Raw genomic sequence first — 18,180 nt, forward strand, 5'->3', positions numbered from 1 at the left:
TTCTTGATACTTTAGTAGGACTGAAGATTGCCCCCAGAAATGGCTCCAGAACACTCAAAGCCATTTGAATTGGAAAAAGAAACAAAAAACAAGCAACACCCAACAGCACTGATGACTACAAATTTTGATATACTCTTCAGGAGAAAGGTAGGATGAAATGAGCTTGCCTTTCTGAAACAGGCACTTTCAGCATCAAGTCATTAATTCATCTTGTTATTCTCCAGCAAGCAGAAACAAGTCAACCACTAAAAGGTCTGGTTCTAAACTGATGAAAAAAGAGAAAGAGTATACTATGTGGCATAAATCATGATGGAGAAGGCTCATTAATTAATAGTAATGTGCATTGTACTCCCCATAAAAAAGTGAGAAATATTTCAAACACAGGACTGTGTGGAGACATTTTAGGCAAGAGATTTTAAGAGAAGATAGCCTAGAAAATGAAATATTGCCAAAATCGCAGTAATTAACATTGCTGAAAATTAGAACTTTCCTGTTCATTAATAAAGGAGGTGCCTTCTTCCTAATAATAATAATCAGGAGATTCTGAGTGCATGATTCCTATAAATTAGTGAAGCAAAGCAAATAAATGTAGATACTGGGTGTAGGGATGAAGCAAGTCAAAGGTCTAAAGAGGATGAGCCCATTAAGCCTCAATATTAAAGATAATAAAAAGTCTGAAACAAAAGTCCTAAGATAAGCATCTCCCAGATTATTTGAATGAGAATCTAAATAACCTTATTTAGCCCGGTTTTCACAGGGAATCTGAAACATGCTATTGTCACTGGAGTTCTTCAAATGCAGCATACGGTATCTCAATCATGGCATCTATACTGTGCTGAAGATGGAGATTATATTCTACCTTAGACAAGAGAAAGCGTACTAACTATTGGCAGGAGATGACAATCCTGTTAAGAACTACAAGGTTAAGAATCGTCTGCTACTCAAGAAATTCCATTATTTGCAGAATCACAATTTAAACATTTTTTAAAAGCTGAGCAGCTAGTATGATGATGAAATAAATAAGTCTGACAGTCATAAACAACAGCCACATGGAAATTCACAGAAATTTCACAGCAACCGAGCTAGAGAAAACTCTATTTCAACAGAGAACAGCAAGTGAAAAAATTTCTGTTCTGCTATTCCTTTAATAAAGGAAAGAGTTGGTCTAATATTTTTTTGTAAGCCTCCTGTTTGGTGATCACAATAGTGTCCCTATCTATTCAGCTTTTCCTACCTGATGCCAATTTTCAACAATTGATAAAGAATTTAAATTTTTGAAAAAGTCAGTATTAGTCACCATTAATTTCGGAACTGACAGGCCCTAAATCCTAGCCATCTCTTCTCACGTGGGAAATTGCTTGCAACAAAGATTCTAAAAAGATTAGCAGAAAAACTCTCAGAAAAAGTTCCTCTACATTTCAGGAAAGCTATGTCTGAAGTTCTTTGATAATTTCATTCTTTTCATTTGCTTTTGGGATATCAAGTCAGAGAAGTTCTTGTAGTCTGTGATAAGATGGCAGTGATCCTTTGGAAAGGACTTGTTGATGCGCCTTGTAAAGACATATTAAACTTGACTCTGCTGGACTTTGTGATTGTTCTTCAAACTGAAAGGACATATCCAGCCGTGACTTTCGTTTACTGCTGGAAAGATCTGATTACCACTTAAAAGAACTCTATGCCACTGAACTGTGGATAATTGGCACATTTATTTGAAGTCAGGTGATAGACTCCTTAACCCCCACAAATACTAAACAGTGTTAAACATAAAGCCTACTAAAATCCAAACTAATACAACTTGAAGAACTATTTATATAAACTAATCTATGGAAAGAAATCAAATTCCTTGATATGGATATATTTACATGCTCTCATCAAACATTTTCTGAGAGAAGATGGCAGCAATGTAGTAAAAAATATACACAAATTCTAGCACTCACAAATAATGAACTGATACGTGATACTCCTAGTAGGAAGAAGATAATCAACCAGTAATTTCAGACATGATAGGTATAATTTTCCTCTTCTCAATGTAAAACACTGAACATTTGTTAAAGCCTGTCACTTTGAAGCTTCAGAGAATGGGGTGGAACCTAAGTGCTGGATGAAGGAAAAAGGGACTCATTAAATAAAAATAAATTAGATATATTTAATTCACAACTTCAGGGAAAAACAAAAAGACCTTTAACACTTGTAATTCAGATTAAACAAAATGACATGGTTTGCAATTGCTTTATGGTAGGTTACAGCAATGGTGAACAGTCAAAAGAAAGCAGTTTAACCAACAGCTGCGCAGTCTGTAGAATTTTGAGGTTCCTGCATCACATGCCAGTGAAAAGAGGACCTATATTTCCTGACTATATTATGACAGTTGAGATGAGCCATAATAAAACTTAAACTCACAAAAGAGGATTTATTACAATTGATAAAAGCATCTGTGTGACATATGCTAATTGGCTGGCAACCATAACATACTACACAATGCTGCACTTCCCCGTACAGAGCTATCTGGTTCACATATTCTTTTAGATCTTTGTACCCAGCTGCACAATACATATGCAAGTGTCAGGACTGTACTGTATGTCATCTTACACTAACAAAGAGGTACATGCCTGATGCACCCATAGATACTGTTTACTGAGAAGAGGGTATTTTTAAAATATTGATCACCAAGGAACCTAAATAAAGTTATAAACGTTTTTCTTCTAAATATGCCACAAGAAAACGTTTAATTAGTTAATCATGGGATAAATTCTTTGTTAGAACTCATCCTTTGAATTCTTCCGAGAATGTCCTCTCTCAAACTGAAGCACTCCTTCAGCCAGGGGGGAAAGAAAGAATGCAGTATACACACAGCTAGTGAAATATCAAACTCATCTCAGTGATGGCACAGACATGTAACAAGTACTTAATTAGCTACCTTAAAAATGCATTAAAAGCACTTACTTTTAGGAAAGTCTCTGCATAAAACCAGGACAAAAACCTTTAATATACTTAACTGCCCTTCTCAGAAAATAGACACATGAGACTACTCGCTGTTAATTACAGTTATCAGGCACAGTCAGGCAGGTTTCCTTCTGTTAGAAAGCAGAGAGCATTGACCAAGAAAGTTCACTTTGAAGGTAAGACAGATCTGCTAAGCTGCTCCATGTCATTTACTGGAGCTGCTGCAGGACAAGGAGCACCAAAGTATCTCAGCTTGCTTGTCTGAGGGTGTGAAGCTTTGCTGCAGTGAAGTTCTTTTGGGCTCTCCTGGTGAGAGCTTTAGCTTTTTGGAGCATACAGCAACACCTGAAAAACACTGATGTTTATACTGAAATTTTCATCTCCGGATGTTTTCCAGAGGGAAGGGCATCTCCACAGCTCCTAGACTGTACTGGTTGACAGTTTCTTAATGCAAATGCTAGAGAGACCAGGTAGAAGTAATGCATCACTTCATCTCCTCGTCATAGACAGTGAAAACCTGGCAATGAACGCAGCCATGATAGCAGTTTGCCTTGCAGTGACAAGGTAACTGAACTCAGTTTCTGAGGAACGCTGCACAGTTAGACAGCAGCTAGGATTCTAAACCCCAGGAAATGTTTGAAAACTTCAGCTTCTTCAAGCACCTTCCAGTCTGAATTCCCAAGGAGGCTGTCATTAGAAAGAGAGATACCCAGGAGGGCTGGCTGTTTTTAAATAACTTTTATTTAGACGTCAAGAGCTAAGCAGCCTAATGTACAGGGAATTCTGTCAGAGCTGCCTGGGACTGCCTTGGTGCAAAAGCTTCCTAATTAATACACAAAAAGAGAACATACTAGAAGTGGAAACAAGGATGGGAAACAAAAGGATGTTAAATCACTGCTCAGGCTCCTAGTGATCCCGTCAGGAAGGCCAAAGCACGGCCAGAGCTAAAACTAATGACAGACTTAGAGGGGATTCTACAAGTAGATCAGTGGCTGCATGAAGTTCATAGAAAACACGGACCAGCTAATGAATGAGGGAGACAATTCAGGAATAGGTAACATCAAAAGGCCTGAAGTCCCAATGTCTTTTTTGCCTTCAGAGGCAGAGGCTTAAGTTAGATGTCCAAGTGCACCAGAGTGATTTAGGAAGGAGAGGTATGACCAGCAGTCAGGAAGCAGCAGGTTAAGGTCTACTTATAAAAACTGGATGCATTCAAATCTACGGGCTAGGTAGCATTCACTAAGCTGAAAGCTACCTCCCTAATCACAGAGGTTACACAGGTGTCTGCCTGAGCAGAAAAGGGCTATGCGTTATGCTCAGCTTTAAGGACAAGAAGGATGGCTGGGGCCACTACAGCTAAATAGCCTCCGCTAACTCCCAGGAAAGACAACAGAACATGCCATGTCCCTTGGAATCAATGTCCAAACAATTAGAGGGAAAAAAAGGGAATCAAGAGCAGTCAACGCAGATTTACCAAAAGCAAATCATGGTTAAGGCTGACAAGTGCCACTAATAACAGCCTTTACCATTTGAATGGCAATAACAGAACAGATAAAGCCAAACTCTTCCTAGTAGTGGCAAATGGTGAAACAAAATGCATCAGTCGCAAGTTGTTTGGGAGGACATTAAGAAATATTTCTTCACAAGGTGAATTATGCAGCACTGATATGGTTATTTAGAGAGGCTGTGGAGACTCCACACTTGGAAGTTTTCATAGCTCAGCTATTCAGAGCCGTGGCTCAACCTGTTGCAGCGCTGGCAATTAAACAGCCTCATACATGAGGTTGGCTGAGCCAGATTCAGGCATCCCTTCCAACCAACCCCTCTGGAAGTCATTTAAACAGTCTGACATACTGTAGGATGCTAAAGACTGGCAAATACTTTCTTCAGGAACAATTTTTCTAAGTGTTCACTGTGCAAAACAATGGAGTGACCTGGAAGAAGATAATGGGACACACCCCCAGCTCACATCTAGCCTGCTTCAGCCAGTAGTGCTTACACATCCTCGACAATCACGTAAGAGAACAGAAAAAGGCCTCAGTACAGTAGGCAAAATCATTCTGTTTAAAGTAGCAAAGGAACAAAGAGGTGCATTTGTGGAGTAATGCATTATCCTTGCAGTGTTGTAAGCATTTCCTTCCCAACAAATGCACGGAAATTCATACCACTGATCCCTAAGTTGCATTCAATCTTTCCAGTAAACAGTGAAATAGTGGAGTTCAGCTGTCTGTCCAACATTCACAAAAACCTCAACAGAAAAACTGCTTTTAAAAAGACATTTCTCAACACAGAACTTCGTTACTTAACATTTTTCAGTAAACACAGATGTTAATTAACCACTAACTGGTTACTGTTCATCACATTAGTTACTATGATCCCCAGAGAACATCAATATGCACTTGCCATCTTTTCCATAAAAACAGACCACATTCCCAGCATCTAGAGAATTTACCTTGCTTCTTAAACTGTTCATACCCGCAGATTTGAATTGTTTATACAGTTTTGAATTACAGCAATGAGCAGTGCAAGACAAGCACCAAAGGAGAGTTAAACGTACTAGAATTTGTGATAACTACTTGGCTGTAGATGAAAAATCATACCTACATGTCAAAGAAAAAAATAATAATAAAAAAAAAAAACAGGAAAAAAAAAGTATTCTAAATACCAAAGTGTAAAATAATTCCTCACAGTACACTCCTAAATTCTGCAATATACATATCACCTTTTCCTCTACAGACATAAAGCTTTCCTATCAACATCTGAAGTTTTTTTTAAAAAATCTTTTCCATCATTGTAAGCATCATATATTGGCAACTAACCACTACAAAGATTCAACACCTTCTTTCTTGCATGTCTACTTAATGAACCCAAACACAGAACATTTTTTGCTGGTGGAGACCTGTGTACCTACATGGAAGCTCAGCAAGCTTCACTTGCACTAACCAGCTGCAGACTGGGGGGCAGGCAGTAACAGAGCTGTCTCAGCAAACAGCTCACAATCCACAAGTGAACAAAAGCAACAGATGCTGCTGAAAGAAAATGCTCCTTCTGCCATTATTGTTTTGTAATGGGAATGAAAGTAAATAAACAAACAAATTATCTAAACAGAAAAATCCCATAATAAAAACAAAGCCTTATTATTGGAGTCTGAGATGATTTCTCATGTAACATTTTTGCTTCAGCCCAACTTTTTAAAAGTTACTACTGTCCATTAAACTTCAGCCACAAAAAAAAAAAAAAGCAAAAAAAAAAAAAAAAAGACTAATGCTGGAGGCTTTCCATTTTCTTTAAAGGGAAAGTTTAACACTAACAGCTAATATACCTCTCTCCCATTTCATTTCAAAATGTTGTAAGAGTGCTCTGTTTAACTTCTTTCCTCTGGCAATTAAGTTCCTTCACCAAACAACCCAAACCAAAAGAACTTTATAACCCTTAGCTGATACTAGACTTGGGAAAAATGTGTTCAAAATAAATTTTGCTCAGAAAGTAAGTGTACTGGGCCTGACAGAATCACTGATACATCCAGCATCATTCACACACCAACGTTTTAGAAGCATTGGGAGCATAAGACAACCTGAATAATCTCTTCTGAGTCAGTTTCAAAGAGATCTACTCCCTAAGTGAGCATTCTACCAAATTTCAAGTACTTCTACTCACTGTGCCACGGAGGGCACTACGGAGTTAGGAGAGCTAGGCCCAATCCAAGAGGCTGTGTGCACTGTGGTACACCAACAGTCGCACTGCTTCAGTTTCAAAGCGGCGCAGCCTCATCATTAGAGTACCACACCCGATCAATAGTCTCATTCTGAGCAGGCTGTGGTGACACACATGTGCTGCGCCCAGCAACGCCACCCTGCTCGGGGGGAGGAGAGGGGCATCCTGACCCTATGGGGTGCTGAGGAGAGCATCCACAGCCTCAGACATACCCAAGTGGCAGAGAGGTACACCCCAGAAATCACCAAGCATTCCATGCAGCGCACCATCAGTAAACAAAGCACTGCACAGAGGTCTAAGGAGACATCAGTTGAAACTAGCAGGGAAGGACAGATGTGCTGTGAGGTACTTACAGGTGTGGAGGCACTCCGTGACCGTGGTGGGCTTGATGAGATAGCCTTTGCAGATGTAACAGGTGATGTGAGGATTGAAATCTTTCACCAAGTGCTTCCTCTGCGCAGCCATTCGTGGGGCAGGACAGGCTGCCGGATTGCCGGGGGTCAGGGAGCGGATCCGGGAGGTGCTGCTGCCCGCCGTTCAGGAGAGCTGCGGTGCCGCTCTGCGCAGCGGGACTTTTCCAGGCATTTGCTCGCGGTGCGGGAGCTCTCAGGGGGCCGCGGCTCGCACCTCTCGCCGCGGCGTCAGGCGAGCCATCTCGGGACCTGCAGCACACGTGGAGGCACAGCCGCGTGAGCCGGCGGTGCGGGCCGACGCCCGCTGACACGCGTCGCTATCGGCCTGCCGGGCGTGCGGGTCGCCGTTTATGTAACCGCGGCGGCCGCTCCGCAGCCGAGCCGCGGCCCGCCCCGCCGCCCTCCCAGGGCTTCGTCCGCCGCGGGGTGACAGGTGCAGCTCCCGCCCGCCCCGCCGGGGCCCGCGGCCGTCTCGCCGCCCGCCCGGCCCCGAGGAGGCACGACGCGCTCCGCAGGCCTCGCCGGGCCCCCACGGGGAGGAGCCGTGCCCTTCCTGCCCCCCTCCTCCCCCCAACCCCTTCCGCGGCCCTCCGGACGGGGCGGCCCGGCCGCGGGCGGGCTCTCCCCGCTCAGCCCGAACTCCTGTCCCGCCCCGCCCCCGGCGCCCCCCGACCCTCGCCGTACCTGGCGGAGCCCCGCGGCCTCGGGCGGGCAGCCGCCCAGCGAAAGAGAAAGGGAAACGGCGTGCGCCTCCCGCCCCCTCCGAGCGCTCCCTCCCTCCTTCCCTCCCCGCCGGCTGCCGCGGTCGGTCCCAGGGCGGGCGGGACGGGCGCGCAGGCGCCGCTCCCCGGCCGAGCCCTGCTGCGCCACCGCCCGCAGCGCCGCGCCGGGAGCCGCCCGCAGCCCCGAGCGGCCCTGCGGGGGCCACAGGTAAGCGCCGCAGCGGGCAGCGAGCGGAGAGAGAGCGCGGCCCCTGCCTCGGCGGCACCTAGTTGCCCGGTTCCGGCCCTTGCGGCGTTCCTAAAGGTCCTTAAAGGCGACCTCAGCTTCTGCCCGTGGGGAAGCGACGCTTCGGACCCTTTCCCTGCCCTCGCCTTCCCTCTCTCGAACTTTCACGGAGAAACAGGCGCCGGACCAAGTTAGGCCCCCCGCCTCCAACCAGCCGGGGAAACGCTAAGCACGCGTGAAAGTCGTCTCTATGGTCAAACCCGTCCGCTTTCAGCACCCTGCTCCTAAGAACGCTCCGGCACCAGGAAATTCTTCATAAAACCAAAGCGGCCTTAATGGTCTTTTTCAACTGCGGTATCTCTAGAAAACGTTAACTCTCGTAAAACACTAAAGACAACAATACGTGGAGTCTTTTCCTCTGTTAGCTGCGATGTCCTCGCCCTGCCCGACACCGCACCCGGGCCATTCTGCAGCGGGACGCTCCGTTCCGCTCCCCTCCCCTCGGTTTCTGCCCCCGGCCGTGCCGTCTAGCACTCAGCTGGCAGGCCGGGCCGGGGGCAGAAAGGCGTTCTCGTTAACGTTTCGGTGCCACGGTGAAAACGCTACAAAACAGGCAGCATCGACACAACGACACCGAGGGTAATCTTGCTTGAAAGTCGAAACTGGAGAAAGCACTGTCCTGAAAGGTGGCAAGATCATTGTTAAATGAACACTGCTCCTTTGAAAGCACAGCTTGTGAAGCATGTTACTAGGAGAGAATGTAAGCTGTTCTTCATGTAAACATTTTACTTAGTAGAAGGGAGTATTTTAGTCAGCAGTTGCATTCTGGCAGTTTAGCAGAAGTTGACAATTTCAGAATGAGCGTGAGTGACCCAGCTTGGACTACACACACATTTATAACAAACATCTGCCAATGCTTTCCTGGCTGTTTCAACATGACTGTGGCCAGTAAGACTTGCTTTAAAAATAAACTGGATTCTAAGTTCAATATTCCAAGACACATTTTATCAAATCTCACTACTGAAAAAAAAAAAACCCAAAAGACATTTTCTTAAATTTATCAACAAAGCTCATGTTTACACAATAATGGATACACAATGTTCTATCCAGACATATTAAAAACAGAGTCCTGTCTCTATGCTGTCGTGTCGCCTATAGAGCAGTAACTGTGCAGCATTTAAGGTGCTGGAAGATATGCCCCATTGGCATGGATTCCCTACATACCTTTCTGAAGGGGCACCAGTCACATCCCAGGCAGAGGGCAAATGACACTTTCTTGCTCCATCTCCTTAAAATTTAGGAGGTTGGCCCTGCTGGTACCAGGCTGTACTTATGAGACACTGAATGCTTTTAACTCTGAAAACAAGGCTGAGGCACTTAGCACCTCTTAAGACCACAACATAAAGCAGAAATGGGAAGCACTGCAAAATAAGCTCTTATTTCATTATCTGAGAAAAGTAGTGCAACAAAAATATTTTGATACTTGTTCCTACTTTACATCAGGAGGAAAGAAATTGCATTAAATGCTTCTGAATTTATTGTTATTTCAAAAGTAGTTAACTCCCAACATTGCATCTACCAGGTGTAATAAAAGCACAGGGCCACAGAACTGATGTGAGCACTTGGATTTACTTAATGCAGTTAGAAGGTAACGGTGCAGTGTTTGAATCAAAGTGGTCGTTTTCAGGTTAAGAGTAAAACAAAATTAACAGAGCTAGTTCTGGTAAATACATATTGTATATTTACAGCAGCAAATGTGCTGCAAAGCACACTACAGCCCTCAAGACAGTGATGAAAATACAGCTCTTGTTTCCCTGTGTGTCTTAAACCTGACTTTGCTACTGACTGACTTATACTCACTGCCCTCTAACACAGTAATTGCTTATTTTTAATATAAATCTATTAAGCCCTTTACATACATGAGCTGGTCTAACAAAAAAAAGGTTTTGTCTAAGCATTATTGAAAAAGAAGTGGTTTATTGAAAGCCTTGAACAACTGCTGAATCATCCCAATGCAAAACAAAGTAATTCTTTACATTTGATATGAATAAGTGCATAACACACAAGAACTTGAGAACTCTATGCACTTCATTATTTTTACTCATTAATGCAACTCTGACATTTTTGAAAGGTACCTACATTTGGTGGGAATTTAAAGACTTTCAAAACTTGAGAACATCACAGAATTGCTCAGCTTGGAAGAGATCTAGTACAAGCCAAGGAGGGCCAGCTACAGACAGCTGTTCAGGACTGTGTACAGCCACAGTTTTGTGTTTCCCCACAGGCAGAGACTCCACAATCTTTTGGGGTGACCTACTCCAGTGCCTGACCACCCTCTTAGTGTTCTCTTGTGTTCAGATGGAATTTCAGGTGCCCTATCAGTAATCACAACAGAGAACAGTTTGACTTGCTCATCTTCATTCCTTCCAATATTTATACCCATTGTTAAGATGTCCCAGAGCCTTCTCTTGGCCAAAGGGAGCAGGCCCAGTGCTCTCAGCCTCTCCTCATACATAAGTTGCTCCAGCTCCTTACTCATCTTTGTGGCCCTGCGCTGGACTCGCTCCATATCTTCTTTTTACTGAAGAGCCTGGGCCTGGACACAGCACTTCAGATGTGTTCTCACAAATGTTGAACATAGAGGAAGGATCTCCTCTCTTGACCTGCTGGCAGCTTAAGTGAAATCACCACATATTTACTCAGGTACAAAAAAAAAAACAAACAACAACAGATCTAATGTACTGGCATTATTTTGGCTTCAGAAGCAGTTCTTCCATCTAGTATAGTCTTGCATAGTGCCATAACAGCATTTTTCACAAATAACTGATTTCTTGTGACAAAATGCAGAGGGGAGTTTGCTTTGAACCACTGAAGATTGCAACAGCAGGAAGGACACTAGATGTGCATCCATTTGCCTAGGCACCCAGTTTCAAAACAGTGATTTGAGATGGGGTTAGGAACTGTTAGCAACTAAAGTACTGGTGGTATACTTAATCTCTCCTGTTTTGTATTATGGCAGACTACAGTTTTAGTGGACTTTGATCTCCTATGCATCATCTTTAATTTCCTATAGGATACCGAAAAAGTGTTTTGTGGCTTGTGGTATCTTCTGTAGAGTGATATGGAGGAGGCATTATTTGACAGTAGTCTGTGATTGTGGGGAACCACAGAATGACCAAAGTAGTGCTTTATAGTCCTATGTTTGCTATAAGCTCACATCAATTCTGTGTAAAGTTGAGGCAAGTAAAGGTCACTCATTTTGATAACGGGTTTAAGTCATAATTTGAAATTACCCACATCAGCTGTGAACCAGTTGCTCTCCATGCACAAAGAATTACTCTTCTGGTTTCTGTTGGCCAGTTATTTTACTTCCACTGCTTCTTAGTCTTCCTCTGAATTCATGGCACTCACTGCATGCATTGCCATTGATACTACTGTATACTCAAATACTATTTCTCTACCTACACTGCTGTCTGACTATATGCTTCTGCCCATTCAGTTTCCTTCTATTCTGTTCTCTACAAGAGAATCAAGTGCCTACTCTGCGGCTTTTCCAGAGAAAAGCTACTCAGGAATTAATCTTATCTCAAGTCTTCCTACTACTACACAACAGTGAAAAGAGATGGAACATCAGTCCATGAAAATCAGTGACATTATTAGAAACACTGAAGCAGTATAACATGCATAGGACAGCATGAACATGGCTGCTGTCTGCACAAGCAAGACTGTCTCCTTTGTAGATGTCCAGGATATGTTGGTCATTCTCCATAAACGTATCCTTGAAGGCACGAAGTCGTTCTCTGATCAGTTCTTTCCCCACAATACTTCCTAATGACTATTTGCTATATTTTAGTTTTTAATCCTTGAGTTTTTAATCCTTGTTTCAGCCAGCATTATGTTTCTTCCACTCTGTACTCCATTATATGTATGGTATCACACATATATTATACCGTTTCCAATATTTGTTCCCTAAATATATCAAAGCCACTCACACCACCATACTCTGCAGCTCAACTAAGCAATTACATGAAGCATTCAAATACCTTTAAAATAGCCTCATCTTTCAGTCTCTGGGAGATGGCAAACAAACTCCAATGGCTCCTGCTGAAATTGTTACTAACAGATTTTGTTTCTTACAGTTGAAAGCTGGCAGGAATGCAAATCAAATTGTATCACACATGTCAAACAGCTTCACAATTATGCAATCAACTTGCACTGCAAATTAAAAACAAGACTTGCTACTAGATCTTAAGTCAAAGCAAATTTGAAACTCCAAGAAGCTCAGCAGAAGCAATCCTCGAGAAAGCTCCTCATGCCAGTTATAATGGCAGAACCAGCAAACAAAGCAATAGAGAAGGAACAACCAAATTTCCTCATATTTTACAAAACAAATTAACAATACGCAAAATGTCTCAGGGTTGGTTAAGTAAGTGAAGCATTCTATTTCATTTTTCAACAGGAGTTCTATTTCCAGCCCTCTCAAGAATAAAACTTCTAACTCAATAACATATTATTGGATAGACTACATTTCATTTGCACTGTATGAGAAGACTCATTCATGGGAAACATCATTTTGGTACCAATTAAAACAATAGACTTCACCAAAGGAAAACTAATACAGGTATTTGTGAATTTCATTTTTACTTCTTAAAATAATGATTTTTTTCCCCTCAAATTAAGTAAAAATAGGGGGTAGGGAAAGACACTCCAGCCCTAGCTTCATATACTCACATATCCTATGTTTTTTTTGACAGGACTTTAGAATATATGAGTCAAGCTTTTCCATGTGTCTCTATCTAATCATATAACTATGGTCACAGATGAATTTAATCTGAGTTAGATAAAAGGCATTAATTCCATAATTCCCCATATTTAATAAAAAATAGAAAGTCTTCCTGTATTTTGGATGTTTGTTAACATTAACTTTGACAAACAAGTCACTCCAGATAACATTTTTCTGAAAGCATTATCTCAATATTAATAACTTATCAATATGCCGATGGGAAAAGATTAAGCAAAAATGATGCTTTTAATTGATTCCTCATTTCAATAACGTACCAGTTTTAGGGTGAGACAAGCTCAGGATTCTAGCCAGAATCTATTCTCAAGTGAACAATCACTCCTCGACCCATAACTTGGCACCATATGCCAGTTCTGAAGTCATATTACCTTAGGAATTTGACAGTGCTGGTTTCACAACTTGATTCCCATGACTGCAACAAATCATAAGAGTTTGCATAAGCAGTGCCATTGCTTGACAGTATCATCTTTAGAGTTTTCTACAGATATCATTTATAAAACAGTTCTCAAATATGCAAAATGTTTAGAGATTTTTTTATGATTACAAAATCACAGCCTTCAGATTCAGTTTGCATTCGAATTGCATTTTCTGTGTTGATGTACATTTGATCAGGCTGAGTATCAAATGAAGCTTTCCATTACGTCCCCACATTTTGAGCTTTCTCACTACAGTGGTTAGAAGTCTGGGCTCAACATGCTGCTAGTAGATCACATGGTTTTTAGCTGCATAAGATATTACAGTTTGTACTCCTTTTACGCTCTGGACAGAAGAGGACTGATTCCCTCCCAAATACAATTAATATACATAATTCTGCTTTAAAAAAAAGCTGAGTTGTCTTCCGGAGTTCATTCTCAACCTAGTAACTCATCCAATCTCATCAGCCTGACAGGACCATGAACTACTTCTGTAGGAATAAAAACATGCTAAGAAATGTAGGTAAGACTTCAGGAGATTATATTTACATTTAAAAAGAGACCTCCATAGAGCCATTATTTAGCACTGCGTGTGCAAAAAGCCTCATGCATTCTGCTGCAGAAGTACTGTACTTACACGGAAAGTCAAGTTTACATCTCATATTTAGTCCCCAATTCTACAAACACTACCACTCGTGCTTCACTATGCACACTCATGGTCTATACAAGTCCACAATCCAGCTCATTCAAATGGGTGACTATTCACATGTATCAACCTTAGCACCAAAGTCCATGCAGCAGTGTACATGCAGATATACAATGTTCATCTTCTCATATTTTTCAAAGGTGTATAAAATGAACAGAGCACAAACCATTCTATACATATGTTTTATGCCTTAGTGCTATTTCTAATCTGAATTGCTACAGTTCCAAGTCCTGCAGTCACTGTCAAACACCCTAGATTCTAAGAACCGAGATTGATCTCAGATATAATACCACATCTTCAGATTGCTAGCAGCTTTTGTATTATCTAACTGTATCCATTCATTAAAAAACAGCCTTATTTTCAAGTTTTTCCATCATCAGTAATGTTTTGAGCTGCCCATTAAATTCATTTCATTAAAGTTTCCTAATGCAAATGATAAACTATGAAGATGTCATACAACATCTGACTACATTCCTACAACCTGTTAACAGTTCGCTCAGATTTTTCAGATGTGATTGTTCAGTGTTGTGGCAAGTTAAGCTTCTAGAGGCCTAAAGCTAGAAGTTTTCATCTGTCAATTTTCATGGCAAATCTCACTCCACTCCTTAATCTAAAATCCTTGGTAGGCTTTCAAGAATAAAAGGCATAATACTCTTAAAATGATGTGCCTTTATCACAAATGCATAGATGGGAATATGAATTTTTGACAAGGTATCAGGCTTATGAGAACTTGTTGATACATATAACACATCTTGCTCCTATCATCATCGTGCTGTCTATTTAATAATGCACATTTAAATACAAGATCTTAGTTGCCACTGCTCGGTAGGAATAAAATTAAGGAGATTTACATTTTCCCACTGAGAAATCTGGAATGCTGTCTGGTGTATCACCCCTGTGTCTTTTAAACTTGTCAGAAATGCCTGTGCCATCATAACCCTCTGTCAGTCAGGAACTAAAATATGTATGTTGAGGCTACATCTTCTGCTAAGCAGCAACTGAACAAAAGTCACAAGAGAAACCATTGTTACAAAGGACATCAAAAAGAGGTACCTTCAAACAGAGATTGCCAATTTACACTTGTGTCCAGCATGTTTTAAATCTGTTCTATAATTTTCCTCATTTTACTGTTCTACCACATTATTTTCTCCTGTTTATGACTTTCATCCTACAAAGTGCTTGAAGAACCAGTAAAATTATTAAGGGATTGGAACGTCTGTTATATGAGAAGGGGTTGAGGAGACTGAGATTCTTCAACCTTGCTCAGGGGGGAACTATCAATTCATATAAATACCTGAGGGGAGAAGTAAATAAGATGAAGTAAGAGACTTCTTCATATTATCCAGTGACAGGACAAGAGGCAAAGTGAAACAGGAAAATCCCATTTAAACATAAAACTGTTTTGTTTTTCTACCATAAACATGAACACTGGAATGGTTTGCTCAGTGAGGCTTTGGAATTCCCATCTTCGAAGGTTTCAAATCCTACTGACAAGACCCTGAGCAACCAGCTCTAGCTGATATGCTGTGAACAGAAGTGCTGGGATAGACAGAATCCTGAACTGCCTCCAAACTTCCCTTCCAAACCTGTCCGATTCTGTGAGGTACAAATAATTAATTTACAATAAAACACATTATAATAGATGTTGTGATGATCTCATAAATCAATAATTCTAAATACAAAAGTTTATTCTAATCTCCAAATTTAAAGAGAACTGTACCTTTGCTAAGGGCAGGAATGCTCTAACAGCAGATCTGTAAACAAGCTCACCAACGGCATCAGTTTAGCAATGGTCATGTACTCATTATAGGCTACTTACTGTAATAATCCAGGACCAGAAACACTTAAAAAGCATTTGGGAATATTGACTGTTCCCTGTGAAGTAATAACTAAGAAGCTAGGAGCAGCCCTGTTGCCATTAGTGGGCTTACTGCAACTCAGAGCCCCCCACCTCTCAGTGCCTGCCTTCTATGCTAAAGCGAAGACTTCATACTTGTAGGTGGTAAACATCTGCTACAGACACCTGATGAGAAAGAAAAGAGTAGATGAGGTCTATAAGTGGAAGAAATCACATATTTGCATGCACTGGTCCTCATGCAGGACTGTGACCATACCAGCATCTGCTAGAAGAGCAACGCAGGTGAGGGCACAAGCAACCAAGGAGGCTTTCATAGAGCTCTGACAATTCCTTTCTGATAAAAATAAAGAGAGATGCTTTGCTGGATCTGATTCTTACAGAGAAGAACTGTTCAGGGCTGTGAAAACTGGGGACAGCTTTGGCTGCGGCCAGGTTGAGATCGCGAGATCTCAGGCAATAAAGGCACATTTATACAGGCTAGATGATCCTAATCAAGTCCATGTCTCCTGATAGTGCTTGTGAATGTATCCTGACAGAGCTAGTGGACATGATGTTGCTCAAGGCCATCCTTAATGACCCATTAAAGATCATAGGTATCTGAAACTGATCCTGAGGACTAGAAAAAAGCAAATGTCATCCATCCTGGAAAGGCAAGAAAGAAGATCCAGAGAACACAGACTGGTCAGTCTCACCTCAATCACAGTGGAAAGCGAGAATGCAAATAGTCCTAGACATGAAGAAAAACAGGGTAACGGATTAGCCAGCACAGGCTTGTGAATGGTAAAATGACCTGACCAGACCAAGAGCCTTCTATGAGGAGATGGCTGGTTTGTAGATAAAGGGACATCACCTTGGCTTTAGTGAACCTTTCAGCACTGACTGTATGAACTAGATAAACAAAGAGGTGGACTGAAAACTGGTTGAGCTGCCAATCTCAAAAGGTTGATGTGCGAATGTCTTTGCCTTATCTCCACTCCTCAGCACATATCTTCCTATCCTCCCATGCTGTACTTTCATGAGAGACCAATGACATGGCCACAAGACAAGAGCTCAGCATTCATCACAGTTCATACCTCTGATACAACACAGACTCATCTGGAATTACTGATACTGACTAGGGAAAAATACAGCCTTAGTGATCAAACAACCTGCAAGGTACATTGTTTATCAAAGTGAAACAATTTTTTTTTGTTTAAAAAAAAAAAAGCATAGCTTCATCATATCTAGTCATTTTACATACAGCAAGTTCCCTGTATGAAAAGTTGCTAAAGAATAAGTTATGCAGGGAAGACTAAAAGCCCTGTGTCTATGATTCTGTGTGTCCCTGCACTTCAGTTTTTTTTCTTCATCAACTTAGCCTTACTTCCAACCTAGGGGTAATCAGGCCCACAGCAAGATTCATACAAGTGCATGTCCCTGTTGTACCAATGCTTGTTATAGGGATACACTCAAGCATGCACTGTCTCTGTCACCTTGCCCTTAGTGTCAAGTACTGGACCCTGGGATCTGTTTTGGTTAGCATCATAAGGTAAAATAGACAAGAGCTACCAGGTTTTCCTAAAAATCATTGCAGACCAGTAGGATTCTATCACTTATCAGCTCTGAATCTGTTTCCATTTGTTCCGTATGTCGAAAAACTTCAAATTATTAAGCAGCTACTGTATATGCTAAATAATTTAAGGACACATTTATCACTAGAGTAAGCATCCTAGACTACTGTGTAGAAGTACACAGTCCTGAAAGCTAATCAAAATAAAACAAATTTTAGAAAGGAAAGAGCAGATCTATTTTTTTGATCTCTCTAGCTTTAACAATGATGGAAGCAAACAAAAAGAACATCTATCAGCACAACGTCTTCAAACAAGGGTCCAGAGCAAGCTGGGTACCATTTACTGACGACCGGTGTGGATGAGGCAGGAATTACAGTTGAGACTCAGGGAGAAAAAGAGAATCTACGTCCTCTGCAAGAAGGGACAGGCTACTTGGGGAGATTACAAACAAGTAGCTAAGGTATGCAGGGAGGAAGTTAGGAAGGTAAAAGCCCAACTTGAACTCAGGTGGCCTCTGCAGTAAAAGACAATAAAAAATCCTTTTATAAATATATCAACGGCAAAAGAAGAACCAGAGATAATTCTCATCCTACACTTGATGCAGCAGGGAATGTGGTCACTGAGGACAAGGAGAGGGCTGAGGTCCTCAATGCCTTCTTTACATCTGCCTTTAATAGCCAGGCCAGTTATCCTCTGGGCTTTTTATGCCTCAATCTGGAAGTCTGGGATGCTGCTCAGAATATGCCCCCAGCAATTCCAGTGGAGACAGTCAGAGAGCTTCTCCTCCATCTGGACTGTCACAAATCCATGGGACCAGATGGGCTGCACCCTCAG

General features: G+C 41.7%; 1 protein-coding gene across 2 annotated transcripts in view; it reads right to left on the minus strand.

Moving 5' to 3' along the window:
* The window catches only part of PCGF5 (polycomb group ring finger 5), a 31,985-nt gene extending 24,735 nt beyond the window's left edge, over nucleotides 1–7,250 (minus strand). For both annotated transcript variants that reach the window (XM_042818480.1, XM_042818479.1), the window contains exon 1: nucleotides 7,011–7,250. In XM_042818480.1, the coding sequence (XP_042674414.1) occupies nucleotides 7,011–7,122 (112 nt within the window). In that variant the 5' untranslated portion in view covers nucleotides 7,123–7,250. The remainder of the gene's footprint in view (nucleotides 1–7,010) is intronic.
* Between the last annotated feature and the right edge of the window lie 10,930 nt (nucleotides 7,251–18,180).

The sequence above is a fragment of the Centrocercus urophasianus genome, unplaced genomic scaffold (assembly GCF_019232065.1).
Source record: "Centrocercus urophasianus isolate 14NV4802_14NV808 unplaced genomic scaffold, USGS_Curo_1.0 seq_17, whole genome shotgun sequence".
Taxonomy (NCBI): Eukaryota; Metazoa; Chordata; class Aves; order Galliformes; family Phasianidae; genus Centrocercus; species Centrocercus urophasianus.